This window comes from Hylobates moloch, unplaced genomic scaffold (genome assembly GCF_009828535.3).
Source record: "Hylobates moloch isolate HMO894 unplaced genomic scaffold, HMol_V3 SCAFFOLD_2, whole genome shotgun sequence".
In the NCBI taxonomy this organism is placed as follows: domain Eukaryota; kingdom Metazoa; phylum Chordata; class Mammalia; order Primates; family Hylobatidae; genus Hylobates; species Hylobates moloch.
The window spans coordinates 103,311,764-103,335,640 of NW_026652277.1; the positions used below are offsets into that span (position 1 = coordinate 103,311,764).

Consider the following 23,877-nt stretch of genomic DNA (forward strand, 5'->3'; position numbering starts at 1 on the left):
AAACAAACAAAAAACACTAAATATGTTAACAAAATATTTTTAAAATCTCTAGACTCTAGATAGTTTATTCTAGTCTCTACAACATGGATATTACAAAACAATGGGGGTTGTTGAAATATGAAATTTAAAAACTCTCACTTGTGATTATGCCCAGAAATACAGAAACATTATACTTCTTACTTAAAAAAAAAGGTTCTTTAAACATAATTCTAAAATTAATTTAGCAAAATCAACAAGAACAAAAATGAGTCAACAGCCTTAAAAAACAAGATACTGACAAATTAAATAATGAAAATATCTTTAAAATATCAGGACGTTTTTATTTTATGATGACATATCATGTTATTTCAAAAAGGAGATATCTAGAATAAAAGTAGGCATTCATTTTAAAAGATTATCCTAAATAACTAGGATATAATGGCAGTCAATACCACAGTGTTCCATTTTTTTCCTTTTTATTTGTATTAGGTTGTTCACAATGTACTTTCTAAAAACATTTAATACTGAAAAGAATCACATGCTCAAGACTTACCGAAAATCATCCAAACTTAGGCTACCTCTGCAATAACAGGTATGTGAAATTATATAAGGAGAGGAAAGAAAGAAAGCCCAGATATTACATAAATTTCATTTTAGAACACAAAACGAAATTTAAAAGCTTCAGAAGTTACACAGGTGTATAACATTCATTTTTGCAAAGGGAAGAAATCCTCATGAATAAGGTGATAAAGGTAAGATAAATGCACATAGCTGTCTTTTGTGTTTGGATGAAGTCTACGTTACTAAAAACGGTTCTTAAAAATTAAATATGTTTTCTCTTGGGTGACATGGAAAAAAATTAAATATATCAGGAAATAACTGACTTTTTTCTACATAATTAAAAAAGGTTCTTCGAAATTAAATATCCAGAAATAATTCTGTCTTTTCTTTGTCCTTAGGCATACCATTTCTTTCATACAGTGGAAAGTATGCAGAGACTGAGCCAACAAAAACCTGGCACAAAAAAACAAACCCGTATTTTCCAACATTAAATTTGTGTTCATGTTAGACAGAATCATTTATGCTTCACATGTTTTTAGCTTGAGTAAAAAAATATGTTTTAAGCTAAGAAGCACACTTAACAAAAGATCTCTAAATATTAAAAAACAAAAGTTGTACTTTAAGTGTACAATGAAACAAAGAACATGATAAATAATATGCATTAGAATTTTATTTTGAAAATATAAAATGTAGACATAAAATATATAAATACATATTTTATGTAATTTAAGTCATGTAATAGCAAATTAACAAAGCTATTCTAAATTTCTAATGAAAGAATGTTAAGAAACTCTTTTAACTTATTATATATATAGGCAAATAAATCATTAAGTATCACAGAAGCAGAGTCCTGACAAGACTGATAGTTAACTATTAAAATCAGATCACCATAAAGAAAAATATACTTTAAAAAGTCATAATCAGTATCCAGAATGAAAAGAACCCATATAACCTGTCTTTTTTATATTTTAAAGCCAACAAAATTAGTACCTTAATATGCTGAAAATAATCAAGTGCTCTAAAAGTAGCCAAGAAGGCTTTTCATCTCTGAAGTTACGACCTTGACTTAGATTTAACCACAAAGCAAGCATTTACTTTTATTTATTTTATTATTTTATTTTATTTTAATTGAGGCAGAGTCTTAGTTGCCCAGGCTGGAGTGCAGTGGTGCCATCTCAGCTCACTGTAACCTCTGCCTTCTGGGTTCAAGTGATTCTCCTGCCTCAGCCTCCCAAGTAGCTGGGATCACAGGTGTGTTCCACTACACTCGACTAATTTTTGCATTTTTAGCAGAGACGGGGTTTCACCATGTTGGCCAGGCCAACTCCTGACCTGAGGTGATCTGCCTGCCTCGGCCTCCCAAATTGTTGGGATTACAGGCATGAGCTACCACGCCCGGCCATCTACCAAAGCAGGCTTTTAAGGTCACAGAACCACTTCCCCTTAAATGGTCCTAGAAAAGGGCATGTCATTAGCTCCATGTCCTGGTATGAAACTCCAAACATCTTATGTCTATAAACAAGGATAAATTCTACCTGCTTCTCAAGTATGCCAGTACATTTGAGGAAACTCCTTGGAAAAGAATTCAAATGCAAGAAAAGGCATGTGGCCTGGGCAAAGAATGCTATTTTAAATAGCATGAATGTGATTTCTGTTAAATAAAGTCTAAGTTTCACGGCTGTAACATATAAATTCTTAGGAAAAAGTTCAAAAGCGGTATTTTTGCAAATAATCCTAAAGGTATTTCTACCTTTCAGAAAACTTACTACATGTATACTACTTCTACTGAGGCATTAAATCAGAATTAATATTCAACATTCAAAAAAACATCTATTCCCATAACACTTGGTTATGTCAAGAAATACAATATATTCTCCCCGTGGCTAAGGTTTTCGCATTTTTCCTTGTACTATCTAAAACACTGCCCCATTTCTTGACTTACCTACTTTTCTCTTTGTAGTACATATCCAATTTATTTGCATGTTTATTAGATACTTGCTCAAATTGGAAGGTGTCGAGATGTTTGTGTCAATTTTGTACACGTATAAGGTAAATGAAATGATTAGAAATGAAAATGAAAGGTAAATGAAATGATTCATTTACCTTATATATAATAAGTTAAAAGAGTCTCTTAACTTTTATTTTTATTTTTTTTTGAGACAGTTTGGCTCTGTCACCCAGGCTGGAGTGCAGTAGCATGATCTCGGCTCATTGCAACCTCCACCTCCTGGGCTCAAACAATTCTTCTGCTTCACCTCCCAAGTAGCTGGAATTACAGGCATGTGCCACCATGCCTGGCTAATTTTTGTACTTTTAGTAGAGATGGGGTTTCACCACGTTGGCCAGGCTGGCCTCAAACTCCTGACCTCAAGTGATCCACCCGTCTTGGCCTCATGAAGCGCTGGGATTACAGGCGTGAGCCACCGTGCCTGGCCATTAACATTCTTTCATTGGAAATTCAGAATATTGTTGATTTGCTATTAAGTGACTAAAAACATATATTTATTCATATATTTTATGTCTACATTTTATTATTGGAAGGTGTTGAGAGCAAATCTATAAATCTATTCTGTAGATTTATAGAACTGATGTCTGTATCAATTATGTACATGTAACCTTGCAAACACAAATCAGAACATTAATTATCCAGTTTATAAATGGGTAAAGCTTTTCTCTTCTATTACCTTTATTTAGGTCATTTAACTGTACACTTAGATTTCCAGAGCCAAAAAAAAGAAAGAAAGAAACATCCCTCCACTTTTGTACCCAATAAGCACTCTTAAAAAAAAGTTTTCTCTAAAACGTTTAATTCTGAGTTATCTGTGGATGCCACTTATGCATTCAGTCCCTAGTCTCCAATAAAGCCAATAATCAAAACTAATATATATTCATTATGAGATTAACAAGCCCATATTACGTATCTCGTTAAATTTTTCTAAAAGAATTTCAGGCATTTTCAGATCACCATATAGAATACAGTTCTACAATTCACTAGTAAAATGCCTTGTCCACTCATGTAACAACGGAACCACATACTCATTCAGAAAAATAGCTAATAAAGACAATGAGGCTATCATAGAATGACTGGCATCAGCAAGTTCAAAAACAAAACATACAACCTACCTGTTCAATTTTGAATTGCGTGTTGGTGATTCTGCACCTCTTAAAAGTTGTCTGAAATACTTTAAAATAACAAATAATAATTATCATTTATTACACTTACAATTAACATTAAAACATGTTACCTTAGTTTACTACTTTCCAGTTTTGGAAAAAAAAAAGCTATCTCAATGAAGTGAATACAGACATGGTCAACTAGGGTGAAGATGAAAATATTGCAAATGCAGATGATTTCCACAGGTTTGTAAATAATGTGTATACAATGAGATTTCTGCATCACTGCAGTACTACAAAGCCACTCAGGCACATGGCAAACCAGGCAGACCTATTTGGTCCCAATCTATCTACTTACATAAATATAAACAGGTTTTGGTACTGATAATTGTTTTTGCAATTATTTTATTTATTCATTTATTTATTTATTTTGAGACAGTCTCACTTTGTCGCCCAGGCTGGAGTGCAATGGTGCAATCTTGGCTCACTGCAAGCTCCGCCTCCTGGGCTGATGCCATTCTCCTGCCTCAGCCTCCCGAGTAGCTGGGACTACAGGCGCCCGCCACCACACCCAACTAGTTTTTTGTATTTTTAGTAGAGAGGGGCTTTCAATGTGTTAGCCGGGACAGTCTCGATCTCCTGACCTTGTGATCCGCCTGCCTCGGCCTCCCAAACTGCTGTGAGTACAGGCCTGAGCCACCGTGCCCAGCCTTTGCAATTATTTTTTAATCTTCACTTAATTACATAGCAAAAAAGAATATTCACTTTCTTAATCTTGGTTTTTTTGTTCTGTTTTCTACTGAGACGGAGTCTTGCTCTATCACCCAGGCTTGAGTGCAGTGGTGTGATCTCAGCTCACTGCAACCTTGGCCTTCTGGGTTCAAGCTATTCTCCTGCCTCAGCCTCCTGAGTAACTGAGATTACAGGCATGTGGCCACCATGCCCAGCTAATTTCTTCTATTTCTACTAGAGATGGAGTTTCACCATGTTGGCCAGGTTGGTCTTGAATGCCTGAACTCAAGTGATTCACCCATCTCAGCCTTCCAAAGTGCTGGGATTATAGGCGTGAGCAACTGTGCCCAGCAATCTTGTTTTATTTTTCTAATTATTTTGTTATTTGAATCACTCATCTAATGATATCAAAGCTACTATTAAATTATGTATAAAAATCCTCAAACAAGGTTAATATTTTGACTTACCTCATCACTATGGCAGAACATAGGAGTAAATACATTCTCCAAAAGGGAAAGAACATGTTCATATGCTTCAAAAAGACATCTCATAGTTTGAAGTTTCACAACATCTATGTATGGGCCTTCAGCAACTATTAAAAAAATTCTATTGTAGAAATTATTTATAAATAGCATAAATACATACAGTTCTAAAACGTTTTACTGAAACTCCACTGAAACGCACTAGATTGAGAAATTAGACCAACCAAGCTCTAGTTCTGACAAATACATAAAGTATAAATAAGTTTTTTCTTTAAAGCTTTCATCTCATTAGTAAAGTAGAATAACAGCTGCCCATGTACTGCAGATGGCCACTGCAATAATAAACAGAAAATAAATGGGAAAACTGTAAGAGTGCTAAATAAGTCATTCTTATCGTCTTTGACTTACTTCTTTGAATCTCTTCTACAATGAAGGGATCAAATCTAATTTTGTCAATACTTTCATCCAAACAGTATGTTTTATAAATCTTCTGCAACTCTTCATGAAGAGATAGCATTTCATCATTTGATAATTCTGGTCGTAAAATTCTATCATTAAATTCCTCTAACAAATGAGGGAAAGAATAAGAAAAAATAATTTTAATATAAAACTATTCATAAAAACTTCATAGTCCCATTCTAATTGTAGCCAATACTAAGAGCAGCAATTAGAAGCATCATCTAAGTTTTTTAAAAATATTTGAGAATAAGATAACTACTCAATAAAAGAGAAATGCAATCAAACAATTTTTATACATTAATAGAAAATATGTAAATACATAAATAGCAATACAAATTTGCTAAAATTCAAAACACTAAACACACTTCTAATAGTTTCCTTAAAGAATACTGTATTAATTTATTATACCAAAAGTCTTTTATTATTTTGAAATCTGATTTACTAAATAAAAATAAAAATGAAGACTTTTCTTAGTTCCAATCAATGTTTTTAAACAATATTTCTCTCTATCATGAATGCTGCAAACTAGTGGCAGAATGGAGTTTGAACAAATGAATGTTTATTCCAAAATAAAAGATGGTAGTATTAGGATAGCCAAAATACCACTTGCTTTTTCTTTTTATTTCAAGATGTGTTAATATGGAGTTTACCTTTTACTTCTTAATCATTCAAACTGAAACATAAAGGGGAAAAAAAGGGAGTTAAAAAAAAAAAAAGGCTGGAATACAGGATATAAGATTTGTGAGGCAATAGAATATAATTGCCATTCCTGTATGAGTTAACATGCATACAACTGGAGTTGTTAAAGAAGAGAAACTGGGGCAGGATATTTGAAAAGACAGCCAGGAATTTTCAAAATTGATTAAAGTTCAGGTGTGGTGGCTCATGCCTATAATCCCAGCACTTTGGGAGGCTGAGGCAGGAGGATCGCTTGAGCCCAGGAGTTCAAGACCAGCCTAAGCAACATAGTGAGACTCGTCTCTACAAAGAAATTAGCCAGGCATGGTGGTGTTCACCTGTAGTCCCAGCTACTTCGGAGGCTGAGGCAAGAGGATGATTGAGCTCAGGAAGTTGAGGTTGTATTTCGTGAGCCATGATCATGCCATCTTTCCAGACACACAAAAGCTAAGAAAATTTATCTCCAGCATATTTGTATTATAAGAACTGTGAAAATGATTTCTTTCAGCAGAAAGAAACAATATTAGAAACCTGGTTTTGCAGAAAGAAATGAAGAGCACCAGGACAGTAAATATGCCAATAATTGTAAGAACCTTTAAAAATGAATGTATGTGTGCATTCCACACATGTGTAGAAGCCTGATGACTAGTGAAGAAATAATGTACTGTGGGTTTATAGCCTACGCAGAATTAAAATACCTAACAACAGGAGCACAATAGGCAGGAGAGGATGCTCTGGGTATGCGGAGGTTCTTACATTGCTCCCGAAGCAGTAAAATATTTTTAAATTAGGGCTATGATAAATGAAAAAAAAAAAATCTCTGATCAATCAAAAAAATAACAACACACTCAAAAAAATGGGAAAGATAAAATACTAAAAAATATTCAACCTCAAGAAAGGCAGCAAAGGAGAAAAAGAAAGGCAAAGAATACATAGGACAAATATAAAACAAACACCAAGATGTAAGGCCTAACAATAAACACATAATAAATATATCAAGTGTAAATGTACTACAGATACCAATTAAAAAGCAAAGATTACTAAATTAGTTTTTTTTAAAGTGAGAGCAACTGTGTGCTGCTTACTAGAAATACATTAAACATTTCAATCAGATAGAAGAAGATATACAAATGAACACTCAAATATAAAGAAAGATGATGTGGCTATACTAATATCAGACAAAGTAGACTTCAAGACTGAAAATTACCAAAGATAAAAGAGGAGCATTTTATAATGATAAAAGGATAAATTCATTAAGAAGATATAACAATCTTAAATGTGTCTGCACCTAGTAATAAGGTTTAAAAGATATATGTATTCATACAATGGAATACCACTCAGCAAAGAACAAACTACATATTTATTTATTTATTTATTTTTGAGACAGAGTCTCACTCTGTCACCCAGGCTGGAGTGCAGTGGCACAATCTCGGCTCACTGCAACATCCACCTCTCAAGTTCAAACAATTCTCCTGCCTCAGCCTCCTGAGTAGCTGCGATTACAGGCATGAGCCAACACGCCCAGCTAATTTTTGTATTTTTGTCAAGACAGGGTTTCACTATGTTGCCCAGGTTGGTCTTGAACTCCTGACCTCAAGTGATCCACCTGCCTCAGCCTCCCGAAGTGCTGGGATTACAGGCATGAGACATCGCGCCTTGCCCAAACTACTTATTTAGACGAAAACATAGATGAACTTTAAAAAAGCATTATCCTGAGTGAAGGAAGCTAGGCACAAAGGAGTACACATTATGTGATTCAATTTATATAAAAAAATTATACAGGCAAAACTAATCTGTGCTGAGAGAAATGAGACCAGCGATTACTTTGGCAGGAGTAGGGGAAGGAGTGGATCTCTTGGGAAGGATCCTAAGGGAATTTTCTGGGCTGATGGAAATAAATGTTCTAGATCTTGATAAAGATGCAGGTTACAAGGATGTACACATGTGCAAAACTGATCAAACTATACATTTAAATTCTATGTGTTTCACTATATAAATTATACCTCATTTTTTAAAGTTATATTTTAAAAAGAAATCAAATGCATTAAAAATATTTTCATAGTCTATAAAGTTTCTTGTAAATCCAATAATCTATAATGCTAGAGAGCTTATAATCAAAATGAGGCATTCTTATATTTGATAATTTAATCAAAACAATCCTTTAGAAAAACTGTGAAAAGTGATATTGACATGGGCTACAGTTTGGGTCTTTAATATATTTTCATTATACTGTACTTTTAGTAGTTTTTTTTTTTCTGCTACCAGGATTTGAATGAAGTTAGTGACAGATTATTTCCCAATCTGGAAAGGAGTGGGCACTTGAGAGAAACTCATAGATGCTCTTAGAAAATCGAGAATATGGCCAGGCGCGGTGGCTCATGCCTGTAACCCCAGCACTTTGGGAGGCCGAGGCGGGTGGATCACCTGAGGTCGGCAATTCAAGACCAGCCTGACCAACATGGAGAAACCCCGTCTCTACTAAAAATACAAAAGTAGCTGGGGTGGTGGCGCATGCCTGTAATCCCAGCTACTCGGGAGACTGAGACAGGAGAATCGCTTGGATCCGGGAGGCGGAGGTTGCGGTGAGCTGAGATCACACCATTGCACTCCAGCCTGGGCAATGAGAGTGAAACTCCGTCTCAAACAAACAAACAAAAAAACAAAATCGAGTATATGAAATTTAGTACAATGATAGATGCGTACCACAACATCAGATCTGATTTAAAATATTCAAATACATTAAAAGGTTTAAAAATTACTTCCGTAAAATACACAGGTAAGCCTCACCCACAGTCAAACAAAACTGCAACACGTGCACCGCTCCTTCTTGTTTCAGAAAGTTCATAAAACGAAATAAAAGATCTTGTTGCTCTCTGATTTGCTTCAATTCTAACTTCAGCACCTTGATATAAGAGAAAGATTAAGTTTAAGCTATATAAATGAGTTCTAAAACTGTTTATATCAAAAAGGTGTTATTGCTGAAAATTCTTACAGATGGCTTTTTATTTCTAGGTTCTGCAAATTTCTGCAAGAATGGAACCAAAGGAGAAGCCGGTTCAGTTGCTTTTTCAGGCTTTGAAAGAAAGAGAATTATTAACTCAGTAAAATTCCCACTTTATTTGACATACAAAATTAAAATTCAATGCAATCTGAAGTGTTTTCTAATATATTCAATACTCACTGGACTGTCATCTATGAAGATGATAAGCAAATGATTCACAGTATCCTAGTGGAAAATAATAAACATAAGTCAAAATAATTCCACTACTGTATTCTCCCCAGAATTCTTGTAACTTGTATCATATTATGCAAGTTTCTAGAAAAATGAAAAAATAAATGGAGCAGTGGCAAAAAATCTGCACATATGTATTACAGCAGGAGTTTTTTTACATCTACAAAAGAGGTTCTTAACCTTTGTGAAAATGGGCAAATAAAAGCTATTCTGATTTTGGCATTTAAAATATTTCTAAATCATTCTTGTTTCTTCAAAATCTTACTGGATCAAAGGTAGAAGCATCCGAAGTGTCTATCAATGGATGAACAGATAAGCAAAACATGTTATACACATACAATGAAATATTACTCAGCCTTGAAAAGGAAGGAAATTCTGACACATGCTACAACATGGATGAACCTTAAAGACACTATGCTAAGTGAAATAAGCCAGTCACAAAAAGACTAATACTTATGATTCCACTTATATGTGGTACCCAGAGTAGTCAAATTCATGGAGACAGAAAGCAGAATGGTAGTTGCCAGGAGGGCTGGAGGGAGGAAGGAATGAGGAGTTATTGTTAACAGATGTAGAGTTTCAGTTTTATAAGATAAAGAGTTCTGGAGATGGGGAATGGGGATGGTTGCACAACAATATGAATGTTTTCAATATCACTGACTATATACATAAAAATGTTTAAGATACTAAATTTTATATTAAGTGTAAGTTGTAACAATTTAAAAAAAAAATTTTAAGTCTTACTGGATCAGCTAGGAAATCCAACGAAGGAAGGAACACAGAGCCAGACAGAATCTCTCTTATAAGTAAGGTCAGAGATCTGGAAAAAGAAATAATAATAATTGTTTATATTTAGTGATTTATATTAGTCTTAACTTTCAAGTGCATATGAATTACCTAAGGATCTTGTTAAAATGGAGACTATAATTCAGTAGGTCTTGGTTAGGCCCTAAAATTCTGCATTTCTAACAAACTCTCAACCAATGTTCATGCTACTGGTTTGCAGACCACATGTTGAATAGCAAAGAGTTAGAGTTCTTACTTGGCTAAAATAGAATATTATTTAAGAGAAAAAAAAAGTATTCCCTTAACAGGAGGAACTTGGGGGACATTAGGAAATACTCTCTATCGGCCGGGCAGGGTGGCTCACGCCTGTAATCCCAGAACTTTGGGTGGCCGAGGCAGGGGGATCACGAGGTCAGGAGTTCGAGACCAGCCTGGCCAACATGATGAAACCTCATCTCTACTAAAAATACAAAAATTAGCTGGTCATGATGGTGCACGCCTGTAATCCCAGCTAATGGGGAGGCTGATGCAGGAGAATCGCTTGAATCCAGGAGGCAGAGGTTGCAGTGAGCCGAGATCACGCCACTGAACTCCAGCCTGGGCGACAGAGCAAGACTCCGTCTCAAAAAAAATTAAAAAAAAAAAAAAAAAAAGAAAATACCTTCTATCTAAGAATACTTAAATGTTTAATATATATTTAAATTAATGTTTAATATAGTTACCTTATAATCATATTTACTATTATAAACTAGTCTAGTACAAAAATCACGTAATTCAAAATATTAAAATATTTTTAAGAACCACATAAAATTTTAAACAAAAAGTAGTATTTAAAGTACATCACTTTAAATATCACTAAAAATAAGCCATGGTTACTTCTCTAAGGGTTATTAGGGTAAGAGTAACAAGGTAACTTATGGAATAATCTAAACATGCTCCAGCCAGAAAAAGGGAGAACAGACTAGATGACCTCCAATTCTTTTTCCCAGCTGGATACCTTGAAACATAAACTCATCTATATAGTTTGTTCAAATGTTTCTGCCTATTATAGTTATAATATGCATGTCTTTAAAGGGAACACCAATGAAATAAAATATAATGGTATAAAAAAATTAATTTTATTCATATTTGTATTTTATGTCCAAGATCAGTTTTAAAGAAAAATTCTAAGCTACACAACACACCACAAATAGCACTTAAATGGGCATTTTACGACTATAATTAATAAATTATGTATTAATAATTTAATAAATTTTTTCAAATGAAAAGCTATTCACAGGCTAACCTCAAATTTTAGTGTACACCTATCATAACCAAAAATCGCAATATACATATGGCATGTTATGCAAATACTATTATATTGTCTAGTCTTTTTATACCTGCAGTCTGTTGCTTTAGGAGGCAAAATATAAGGAAAAAGCAGTTCAGTAAGTTTCCTTAAATAGTGTAATTCATCTCTTCGACTTCTCAAAGCAACATGAAGCTCTGGACCATATTCTTCTAAAGCAGCTTGCTGTAAAAACTCTGTATTTTTTACTATAGAGATTAAAGATAAATATTGAAACAAGTTAAGTGACATTAAATAATTTCGGTCATTTCCACTAACAAAGAGAAGAGTATGGGCTGGGCATGGTGGCTCATGCCTGTAATCCCAGCACTTTGGGAGGCCGAGGCAGGCAAATCGCTTGAGGCCAGGAGTTCGAGACCAGCCTGGCCAACATGGCGCAATCCCGTCTCTACAAAAAATATAAAATTAGCCAGGCATGGGGGTACACGACTGTAGTCCCAGCTACTCAAGAGGCTGAGGCAGGAGAATTGCTTTAACCCAGGAGGCGGAGGCTGCAAGGCTGCAGTGAATGGAGATGTTTCCCAAAAAAATATGTAACCAAGTCATTCCTTTCCTAGCCTCTTTTCAATGTGCATTCTTTATTAGAAGCCTGCTTATTTTGCAATAAATTGATAAATGGACCCTTTGCAAACAAGAATTTAAACTTACATCTCTACAAGTTATATAAAATAATAGCAAATGATTAAGTGGAAAAAATTAGAGAAAATAACTTTTACAACTTCTAGCACACATAAGGCTTTTGTTGCCAAATCCTTTATCTTCTTTCTCCTCTCCAAAAGCAAAAACTATCCTACTCAAAATTATTATTATTATCATTATTATTTTGAGACAAGGTCTCGCTCTGTCACCCAGGCTGGAGGTATGCACTGGTGTGATCTTGGCTCACTGTAGCCCTGACCTCCTTGGCTCAAGTGATCCTCCCACTTGAGCCTCCAGGGTAGCTGGGCCCACAGGCGGGTACTCCTGTGCCCGGCTAATTTTTGTATTTTTTGTGGAGATGGGGTTTTTTCATGTTGCCCAGGCTGGTCTCAAACTTCTGAACTGAAGCAATCTGCTCACTTCGGCCTCCCAAACTGCTGGGATTATAGGCCTCAAAATTCTTTATTTTTTTTTGAGGCAGAGTTGTGCTGTAATCCCCCAGGCTGGAGTGCAATGGCATGATCTCGGTTCACTGCAACCTCCACCTCCCAGGTTCAAGCAATTCTGCCTCAGCCTCCCGAGTAGCTGGGATTACAGGCACCCGCCACCACATCTAGCTAATTTTTACATTTTTTGTAGAGATGGGGTTTCACCATGTTGGCCAGGCTGGTCTGGAACTCCCGACTTCATGTGATCCACCCACCTCGGCCTCCCAAAGTGCTGGGATTACAGGCATAAGCCACCACGCCTGGCCTCAAAATTCTTTAATTGCATCTGCTTTCACATCCAAGTAATCTTTTAAAGCACTTTCACTATCAAAATATGTCCTCAGCCCTCAGACAAAATGGACTCCCCCTAGCTAACTGAGAAACTGAAATTTAAAATAGATCCAGGCTACCATAGCTGGTGAGGAAGCAGTTATATACTCTGTGTTCTCAGAAAGATGCTATGAAACTTTTCCATACAACCTCCCTTTCTATAATCAAGCAAAACCAGTTCCTGCTGTTGGGAGCCAAGATGAACTGTGGCTGGAAATTCCGTCCAGCTAGAAGCCATTTCAAAGAAACATCTGTCAGATTTCTGGTTTGGGGCCTGGAAATCAACCAATCAGGGCTCACTTGAACCAACCAATGTAAGCTCACCTGTCCCAGCCAATCAGGATTCAGCTGTATCAACCAATCAGAACTCAGCTGCACTGACCAATCAGATTTTAATCCTTCATCTGCATAAACAGGCCTGATTGAGAACCTGGGAAGGAACTTTTGCTATAAAACCAGAACTCTCTCTTTGTTCTCTGGAATGCAGCTTTGTTTCACACTGAAGGCTATGTTTTCCTGGTTTGCAAACTGTTCCCTGAAACAAAGTCTCTTTACTCTCAAATTCCTTTTCAGAGAACTTGTGTTCACAATAGAATCTGGCTTCATTGGTTAAGTTCTGGATCTTCTGCCCCGTGCAGAGGACATAGGAAATATAAAACTATTTAAAATAGAAACCCATGAAAGGATAGATTTCTTAATAAATACTGATGACAAAAGTTATGTTAGCAAAGTTTTTTTTTTTAGACCTGGCAATAACTAGTATTTTCAAATGTAAAATTAATAGTATTGTCTCCTTTTTATAGACCTCAAAAGACTAAGTGGAAAGGCAAGTGATGCTTTTCCCTTTCTGCACTCTGTGCAGAGTTTTCAAATCATGGAGTCTGTGTTGGGACTCTTAACTCTAATTCAACAGCATTCATTTTAGAACTATTTCCTTCTGTTTTTATTGAAATAGAATGCAAGCATATTCATACACAGAAAAAGGCATTATATGCATTGCAACAGTGTGAGTACTGAGATGGAGCAGCAATCCCTCTTAGGGGCCTGCCAGGACCCGCAGCATGAAAATAAAGAAAAAACTTGAGTCCCAAGGGACATTGCAGGCACCTAAGCTAGCCCTACAACCAGCAATTAGGAAAGTGAGTGAATAACCTGCTAAACAAGAAAATAATAACATAAACAATGGCCACCCAAGTAAGCCAGAGTCACAAGATGTTTGGTTCCCTACAGAAACTAAAGGTAAAATTATAACATATGTCCTTGAATTATTTTTCAGAAACCTGGACCCCCACTAGATAGAAAATGCCAACCACTGCCATGTAGACCTCAGACAAGGGGGAATTGAGGACTGAACTCTAACCACCGTTCTTTGTTCTAAATTTCTTCCTGAGGGGCCTGGAGAGAGTTACACCCACAGGCCAAGCCTTAACATTCCTTTCTGCTAACCCCAGGTTTTTAGACAACGCCTTGCTTTCTTAACCAATGCAAACCAAAGACTCTCTGAATTCTCCTGTCACTTGTAAGCCCTCACTTCAAGATATCCCCGCTTTCTGAGTCAACCCATGTATAACCCTTCATGTACTGACTTACAATTTTACATGTAACTTTTGCTTTCTTGAAATTTACCCCAAGTCTAAAAACCCTTGCTTGTATGCCACTGGGGAATTCAGGTCGTAAGCATTAGCTGCCTGTTCTCGTTAGCAATAAATGCCTCATGTTCCCTTGCTGAAAATCCCAGTGTCAGTGCTTGCTTTTTTTCTGCACACTGGGCAAGCTGACCCGAGTTCAGTTTGGCAACAGTACTAAGAAGGTAAATCAAGGCTATCTGCATTTGTGGGTCTAAAGCGGGATTAGCAAAGGACATAGTTTTTATAAAAAACGCATTTTAAATTATTTGCCAAGCTTTTTTTCATTAGAATTTGGGGCATGGGTCTTTTAGAAATTTGTATCATGAGCATAAAAGTCAGAAATCTCTGCACAGTATCTTAGCACAGTAAGCTGTGCTAAGTCCCAGCTCTGCTTCTTTATTGATAAGATTTTGAACAAACGAAACAATCTCTTTGAGCCTTAGAATCTGTATCAGGCCAGGTGCCCGTGGCTCACGCCTGTAATCCCAGCACTTTAGGAGGCTGAGGCGGGCGGACCATGAGGTCAGGAGATCGAGACCATCCTGGCTAACACGGTGAAACCCCGTCCCTACTAGAAATACAAAAAAAATTAGCCGGGCGTGATGGCAGGCGCCTGTAGTCCCAGCTACTCGAGAGGTTGAGGCAGGAGAATGGTGTGAACCCGGGAGGCGGAGCTTGCAGTGAGCCAAAATCGCGCCACTGCACTCCAGCCTGGGCAACAGAGCAAGGCTCCGTCTCAAAAAAAAAAAAAGAATCTGCATCAGTGTATCAGTAAACAGTTATTAACACTGAAAAGTGATAATGTAATATAGATAAGTAATTACAATATTTGGTGTGATTAAGCATTCACACATAATATATAAATTAAATCACCAGATTGGAATCTACTCAGCACCTGTCAGACATAAGGGATTTTTATAATCCTAGGTGATAAGAAATTAAAGGAATCAAGCAAAATATTTTAAAGTGGAGGAAAACACCTTAACTGGGAATATAAGCAAAACAGAGTGCTGGAATACAGAGCATGGATTAATCTCCACTGATCACCAGTATATTTAATGCCTAATCAGTTGGCAGTTTTCAGACCACAAAAGGAAAGGTCCACAAAATCCATGATAAAGAGATATCTTCAGGTTGAAAGTCTGGAGTAAGGTCCCACACAATCATTATCCAATTTAAGTTTATATATATATATATATATAGCTATACATATGTATATAAATGTTGAATATACATATATTCATATATTTCATATACACATATATGTGTATATATATACACACACATATATATATTCAACAATTCTAAGAGCCATGGAAGTACTTACATAGACAACTTCTATATAATGCCTATTCTCAAGAAGAAGATTAAGCAGAGAATGCCAAGACAGTAAAGACAACTACGGATGAAGAAATGAAACTTTACTTCCTGAATTATGCTCACATGTAGAGCCAAAGAATTTAGAAAACAAATTTGTACAATAAAAGAAATGAAAAATCAAAAACTTGAAAACCTTTTTTTATAAGTCTATCTAATTTACTATCATAATATTTAGAACACTGGGATCTTGGGATAAAATAAGAGCCCTCCTAATTCTGAGTCTTTACTTCTATATGGACTTCATTAATTATGATGATTACAATGTTATTAATGAATGCAATCTAGCATTTTAGGGTGACTTTATAATTGAGGATGATTTTTTACATGAATAGTAGCAAATTAGCAACCCCTCTCACAAAAATTCAATGATAAATTTTAGTCAAATTAGTTTATATATGTATCACTCTCTTTTTTCTTTCTTCTTTTTTTCAGACAGGGTCTTGCTCTGTTGCCCAGGCTGGAGTGCAATTGGGTGATCATAGCTCACCGCAGTCTCAAACTCCTGGGCTCTAGAAATCCTCCTGTTTTTCAGCCTCCCAAGTAGCTAGGACTTACAGGCACATGCCACCACACTTGGCTAATTTTTTAATTTTTTTGTAGAGACAGAGTCTCATCATGTTGCCCAGGCTTGTCTCAAACTCCTGGGCTCAAGTGATCCTCCAGCTTCAGCCTTCCGAAGTGCTGGGATTACCAATGTGATATATATATAACGTCACTCTCATAGAGACAAAGTAATTTGGGGATTTTACTAAACTCATCAATTCTACTAAAAGTTAAAAGATGATTCCATTTACTCATAGTCTGAGAGGCTTCTTGTCTTTGTCTTTAGAACAAAATTAAAACTGTATTAAAAATACTTCCCCCACACAAAAACCTACAAATCCTTATAACAGCATTATTTATAATTGCCAAAAATTGGACCAAGATGTCCCTCAATTGGTGAATGGATAAACAAAGTGCGGTATATCCGTACAATGGAATGTAATTGAGTAGTAAAAAGAAATGGGTTGTCAAGCCATGAAAAAACAGAGGTTAAATGTATATTGCTAAGTGAAAGAAATCCATCTGAAACATACTGTATGATACCGACTATATAACATTCTGGAAACGTCAAAACTGTAAAGACAGTAAAAAGATCAGTGGTTGCCAGGGATTCTCAGAGGAAAGAAGGATGAACAGAAAAAGCACAGGGGATTTTTAGGGCAGTGAAACTATTCAGTATGCTACTGTAATGATGAATACATGATTACACATTTGTCAAAATCCATAGAATGCACAATGTAAAGCGTAAAACCTAATGAGGCCAGGCGCGGTGGCTCATGCCTGTAATCTCGGCATTTTGGGAGGTCAAGGCGGGTGGATCAGCTGAGGTCAGGAATTCGAGACCAGCCTGGTCAACATGGTGAAACCTCGTCTCTACTAAAAATACAAAACAGCCAAGCGTGGTGGTGCATGCCTGTAATCCCAGCTACTTGGGAGGCTGAGGCAGGAGACTCACTTGAACCCGGGAAGTGGAGGTTGCAGTGAGCTGAGATTGTGCCATTGGTCTCCAGACTGGGCAACTAGAGCAAAACTCCATCTCAAAAAAAAAGAAAAACACCAAAAATCTAAACTACAGACTTTAGTTAATAATGATGTATCAATATTGGTACACTGATTGTAACAAATGTATCAAGTAACGTAAGATGTTAATACTAGGAAAAGGTGAGAGTATATGAGAACTCACTGTACTTTCTGCTCAATAATTCTTCTGTAAATGTAAAATTGCTCTAAAACATAAAATCTACTGATTTAAAGAAAAATACTTTTCCTATACGTTCTTCTGACAGTAAAGTAGCCTTTACAACACAACAATTAAGTTATGTGTACTTGGCCAGGCACAGTGGCTCACACCTGTAATTTCAGCACTTTGGGAGGCCGAGGCAGGTGGATTGCTTGTGCCCAAGATGTTGAGAACAGCCTGAGCAACATAGTGAGATCTCATCTCTGAAAGAAAAAAAAATTTTTTTAATTTAAAAAGAAAAAGAAAGTTATGAGTACTCAAACTCTTTCACATTCATCTTTTTTTTTTTTTTTTTTTTTTTTTTTGAGATGGAGTCTTGCTCTACCACCCAGGCTGGAGTGCAGTGGTACGATTTCTGCCCACCACAACCTCCGCCTCCTGGGTTCAAGTCATTCTCCGGCCTCAGCCTCCTGAGTAGCACCACCATACCTGGCTAATTTTTGTATTTTTAGTAGACATGGGTTTCACCATGTTGGCCAGGCTGGTCTCGAACTCCTGACCTCAAGTGAGCTGCCCACCTCAGCCTCCCAAAGTGCTGGGATTACAGTCATGAGCCACCATGCCCAACCCCATCTTTTTTTCAAACTATGTTGAAAATAAAATTATTTTTACTTGTTATAAGATGAACACAGAATAATTTTTAAATATATAATTTAAAATAATTCTCATATCTGAGGAACTATTCATATCAAAGGGCAAATAAACTAATAATTTCATTTAACTTCAAATCTTCCTACAGCATAATTTCCCAAAATGTTTTTTGATTAAAATAATTGATACTATTTGGGGGGAAAAAATGGTTCCATGCTCAAATGAATTTGGGACATGCTAGGTTAAAGTTAAAGCTATTTCACTGCTGTAGGACTACCCAAAGCTTTTGGTGTACTCCTACCTATGGGAATTTCTACAAGGGGAATACAATAAACAAAAAATATGACCGTGAAACCTCTTCTGGTCATATGATCATGTATGTAGAGAGGTATTCTGCAGAACATACTTCAGAAACCACTGACAAAAAAGAATACCAAATGCAAATACAAGGAAAATCTCAGTTCCATGAACTAAGTACAGTGCCTAGAAGTAGTTTTATTAAAAAGAAACATTTTAGAGCTTGATCTTAGAGCATGAAAAGTCTCAAATGAGGATTCCACTCATTCACTCAGAAAAGATCCTGCAGGATGTGGTAAGAAGGAAAGGAGGAAAGGAAAGAAGGGAAAACATTTAATGAACATATGCTATGTGCAAATCATGACAGTAAAAAGGACAGAACATACATGAGAAGCAGCAAGCAGGTCATCCTGGCCAAAGCATAATATAGTGAAAGACAAGACTAGATCTAATATCTGACTAGATAGAAAAGGATTTAAATATACAGTTTAATGCTATGACAGTCACTAAATTTTTTTTTTTTAGTAGAAAGACAACATGAGACTTGTCATATCATAAAAGTAACCTTGTAGCAATATAAAGGATGGGCTAGAATAGGTCAAAACCATTGAAACCATTAAGGAGAAAGGGTGAAGAGAAATGAAAGATACTTCAGAGAAATAGATTATCATTCAAAACTGATTAAGAGTGTCAGCAGTAAAGTTAACTTTTAATTTTTAAAGGTTCTCAAGTTTTCACACATTATTAACAAACTACTGAAAGAGATTTCAGTTTAAGAGAACACTCTCGCATCAACTGCGAATATATAAGTTAATTAATCAGTACTCATATTTAGATATTTCGGGTGAAAACTGGTGTATAAAAACAAAATTACTCAAACTGTAGTAGAAAACTGTATTACCTTTCTGTCTGGCTTTAACTATCACTTCTATATGCTTCATTGCTGCTTTTAATAGTTTCTTGGTTATAATAGATGGAATATCCACCTAGAAAAATTCAACATTAGAACTTTTAAAATAATTATCACTAAGTTACAACGGCAGATACACTACAATTATGATATTGGAATACATCTTAAAAATTAGAATTATTCAGAATCTTTCAAAAATAACACTTTATATTCCTGCATCATACTAACTGTAACATTAGGTAATTTTTTTACCCACAGTACTGAAAATTAATCTTAATATGTATACCTTAAATACTAAATCTTTCCCACAAAATAGTATCTTTATTCCTAGCTTCTTTACGTGTTCTTTGTATTAAATGCATTCAAGGAAAACTCCAGTAACTTATTATCCCTTTGATGCTGTAAATTTGTGATTAGTAAGAAATTAGATGAAAATGAACTTCTTCATTCAGCTTATGAGATAAATCCTGGTTTGTTTTTTGGGTTTTTGTTGTTTTTTGAGACAGGGTCTCACGGCAGCTGCCCAGGCTGGAGAGCAGTGGCACCATCTCACTGCAGTCTCAGTCTCCCGGGCTCAGGTGATTCTCCCACCTCAGCCTCCCAGGTAGCTGGGAATACAGGCGCATGCCACCACGTCCAGCTAATTTTTTGTAGTTTTAGTAGAGACGGGGTTTCGCCATGTTGCCCAGGCTGGTCTCCAACACCTGGACTCAAGTAATCCACCCACCTCAGCCTCCCAACAGCCTCCCAAAGTGCTGGGATTAAAGGCATTAGCCACCATGCCCAGCATGAATCCTGGTTTCAAGATATATGGAAACACCCTATTTTAGAATAAAATTAAGTTTCATCATTCCCCACCAAGATTTTTCAACCTAAAGGCTAGAAGCTGCGGTGATCATGGTAGGTTAGTGAGGGAGGGCTGAGGGCTTATATGCACGCACAGAAAACAGGAAAAAAAAAAAACTAAAAATAAATTATAAATAAATCAACAAAAAACATATTTATTAGACTTCACCACCATAAAACTTAATACATTATATATTCCTTTATCAAAGGCATGAGAAAATTCCATCACAACAGTGTTAATTTTTCAATTCTTTTTAAATTCCGCATTAAGGAACAAAATCCCAGGGTGATAAATCTAGTAAGTATGATGGATCATAAACCCCCAAATTTTAATGATTTGCTGATAAAACCCAGATCAAACACGTTCAGTAAGAGGGGATATTTTTGCTAGTATTATACCTCATTGAAAATAACATCACTCTTCATTTGCCCTTGGCCACTTGGTACTCGCTTACAAATTACTCTCATATTTATCAAATAAACAAGATGTTATAGTTTTCAAACATTTTGTAAAATCTTGTCTTCTGAGAATACTCAGTAAGATTTTTATTTGTAAGTTCCACTTTAGGGAATTCAGGTCAGAATTAAAATGGTAAAATAATGGGTTTGTCACTAAACTTTGATTTTTAAAAAATTGTAGACCCTAAATGATTCTTTGTTTTCATTATTCCCAAACTTCCAATTTACATTATGCAGGCAACAGAATCATGAACAGAACATTGTAGAAGGAATAAGATGACCAAGGCCTAATCTTTTGCCCATTAACATTTGCTAACACTTTGACAAAGTGAATACCTTTCTATAAAACAAATATAATAATGACCCATTTATCTTCCAGGATAGTGATACAGATAAAATAGGAGCCATAGTGTAATTCAGAAAATCAAAGAAAATATTTTGCGAATCATTTATCTGATAAAGGACATGTATCCATATAAATAACTTTTACAACTCAGTAATAAAAAAAAACCCAGTTAAAATGCAGGTAAGGAATTTGAATGGACATTTCTTCAAAGAAGGCAGACAAATGCCAAATAAGCATCAAAGTTCTCAACATTATTGGCATCAGGGATATGCAATTCAAAGCCACCATGGAGTATCATGTCACATATACTAGGATGGTTAGAATAAAAGAGTGAGATTATAAATAGTTCTGGCAAGGATGTGGAGAAATTGAGATCCTCATATACTGCTGATGGGAATGTAAATGGTGGAGCCACTTTGGAAAATAGTCTGGCAGTTACTCAAAGTGTTAGACATAGAGTTACCATTTTATCCAGCAATTGTACTCCTATGTATATACCCAAGATAAGTGACAATATATATCCGACAAAAAAAAAACTTGCATAGAAATGCTAACAGGTACATAACAGACAAAAGGTAGAAATAATACAAATATCCATCAACTGATGAATGCATAAACAAAATGTAGTACATTCACACAGTGGAATATTAGCCATAAAGAGAATGAAATATTGATACATGCTACAACGTAACATGGATAAACCTTGAGAACATTATGCCGAGTAAAAGAAACCAGTCACAAAAGGCCACATATTGTATGATTCTATGTATATGAAATGTTCAGAATAGACATCCAAATCCATAGATATACAAAGTAGATTTGTGGTTGGCTATGGATGAAAGGATAGAAGAGGTGATGCTTATGGCCAGGGGGTACAAGGTCTCTTTCTGGGTGATGAAAATGTTCTCAAATTGACTATGGGGATGGTTGTACAACTGAATATGCTAAAAACCATCGAATCATATACTTCAAATGGGTGAATTACATGGTATGTAAATTGTATCTCAACAAAACTATTAACAAAATACATACATATATATCTATAAAACACTCCAAGTATGAGGTGCTATTAATTTAGAATCCACTAAGCTAGTCCAAAGCCTAACATAGGCCTGGCACAGTGGCTCACACCTGTAATCCCAGCACTTTGGGAGACCGGGGTGGGTGAATCACTTGAAGTCAGCAGTTCGAGACCAGGCTGGCCAACATAGTGAAACTCTGTCTCTACTAAAAATACAAAAATTAGCCAGGCATGGTGGCGGGCACCTGTAATCCTAGCTACTCCAGAGGCTGAGGCAGGAGAATCGCTTGAATCTGGGAGGTGGAGATTGCAGTGAGCCGAGATGGCGCCACTGCACTCCAGCCTGGGTGATACAGGTAGACTCCATTAAAAAAAAAAAAAATGCTGGACACGGTGGCTCACATCTGTAATCCCAGCACTTTGGGAAGCTGAAGCAGGTGAATCATTTGAGGTCAGGAGTTCCAGACCAGCCTGGCCAACATGGTGAAACCCTGTCTCTACTAAAAATACAAAAAAAATTAGTGAGGCGGTAGTGGCACACGCCTGTAAGCCTGTAATCCCAGCTACTCGGGAGGCTGAGGTAGGAGAATCGCTTGTGCCTGGAAGGCAGAGGTTGCAGTGAGCTGAGATCACACCACTGCACTCCAGTCTGGGTGATAAAGTGAAACCCTGTCTAAAAAAAAAAAAAAAAAAAGAAAAGGTTAACATAGAAGAATTGTTCAATTAACTAACGTTTATTAGCTAATTGTAATATGGCAATCAAAATTAATTTTGATAAATCAATTTTTACTTATTCCAAAGTATAATTTAAATGGTTTGTCATCAACCAATTGATATTTCTTACTCTTTCATTCCACTTAAATATTATGGGTCAATTACCCTAGACTGTCTGTTAAACAATGTGATGACTGTTTATCAACGATTTTCAAAAGTGATAAAAGCTACATGCAATAGAAAAAGACAAATATAAAGAAGTGCATGGAAAAAAAAATCAGCATCAGCCCACCACCACACTAAGAGTTAACAGTGAGAAGGAGGTGTATGTCCTTAATATATGTATTAACAAGCTTTAATATATGAACTTTGTTTTCAGAGTGGAAAAATACCACATATATTAGTTTCCAGCCTGTTCACTTGACTGTTTCTTTTTTCTTTTGTTTTTTTTTTTTTCCTTTTTCTTTCCAACTTTTATGTTAGGTTCAGGAAGTACATGTGCAGGCTCATTACATGAGTAAATTGCATGTCATGGGGGTTTGGTGTACAAATTATTTTGTCACCCAAGTAATGAGCACAGTACCCACAAGTAGTTTTTTTGATCCTCATCCTCCTCCCACTCTCCACCCTCAAGTAGGTCACCATGTCTATTGCTTATATCCACGTGTATCCAATGTTTAGCTCCTACTTATAAATGAGAACATGAAATATTTGATTTTATGTTCCTGTGTTAATTCACTTAGGACCAGCTACATCCATGTTGCTGCAAAGAACATGATTTCATTCTTTTTTATGGCTGCGTGGTATTCCATGGAGTATATGTACCACATTTTCTTTATCCAGTCCACTACTGCTGGGTATCTAGGTTGATTCCATGTCTACAATTTATATTCCTTTGAATTTTGTTCTAAGTTCTTTTAGAAATCTCCAAACTGCTTTCCACAGTGGCTGAACTCATTCGCATTCCCACCAGCAGCATATAAGCATCCCCTTTACTTGACTATTTAAGATAAATATTTTCCCTTGAAAATAAGTATTATTCTACAAAATGATTGTTCATGGCCATGTAGAATT

General features: G+C 36.0%; 1 protein-coding gene across 5 annotated transcripts in view; it reads right to left on the reverse strand.

The window, feature by feature from the left end:
* SNX14 (sorting nexin 14) overlaps nt 1-23,877 on the reverse strand; it is an 87,203-nt gene that overhangs the window by 36,237 nt on the left and 27,089 nt on the right. For 3 of the 5 annotated variants that reach the window (XM_032154601.2, XM_032154573.2, XM_032154565.2), the window contains exons 7-16: nt 19,409-19,493; nt 11,403-11,559; nt 9,982-10,057; nt 9,187-9,231; nt 8,998-9,078; nt 8,793-8,907; nt 5,277-5,432; nt 4,854-4,978; nt 3,664-3,722; nt 533-559 (exon numbers count right to left, since the gene is read on the reverse strand). In XM_032154601.2, the coding sequence (XP_032010492.1) occupies nt 533-559; nt 3,664-3,722; nt 4,854-4,978; nt 5,277-5,432; nt 8,793-8,907; nt 8,998-9,078; nt 9,187-9,231; nt 9,982-10,057; nt 11,403-11,559; nt 19,409-19,493 (926 nt within the window). The remainder of the gene's footprint in view (nt 1-532; nt 560-3,663; nt 3,723-4,853; nt 4,979-5,276; nt 5,433-8,792; nt 8,908-8,997; nt 9,079-9,186; nt 9,232-9,981; nt 10,058-11,402; nt 11,560-19,408; nt 19,494-23,877) is intronic. The other 2 variants (XM_032154581.2, XM_032154590.2) reach the window with 1 other exon arrangement.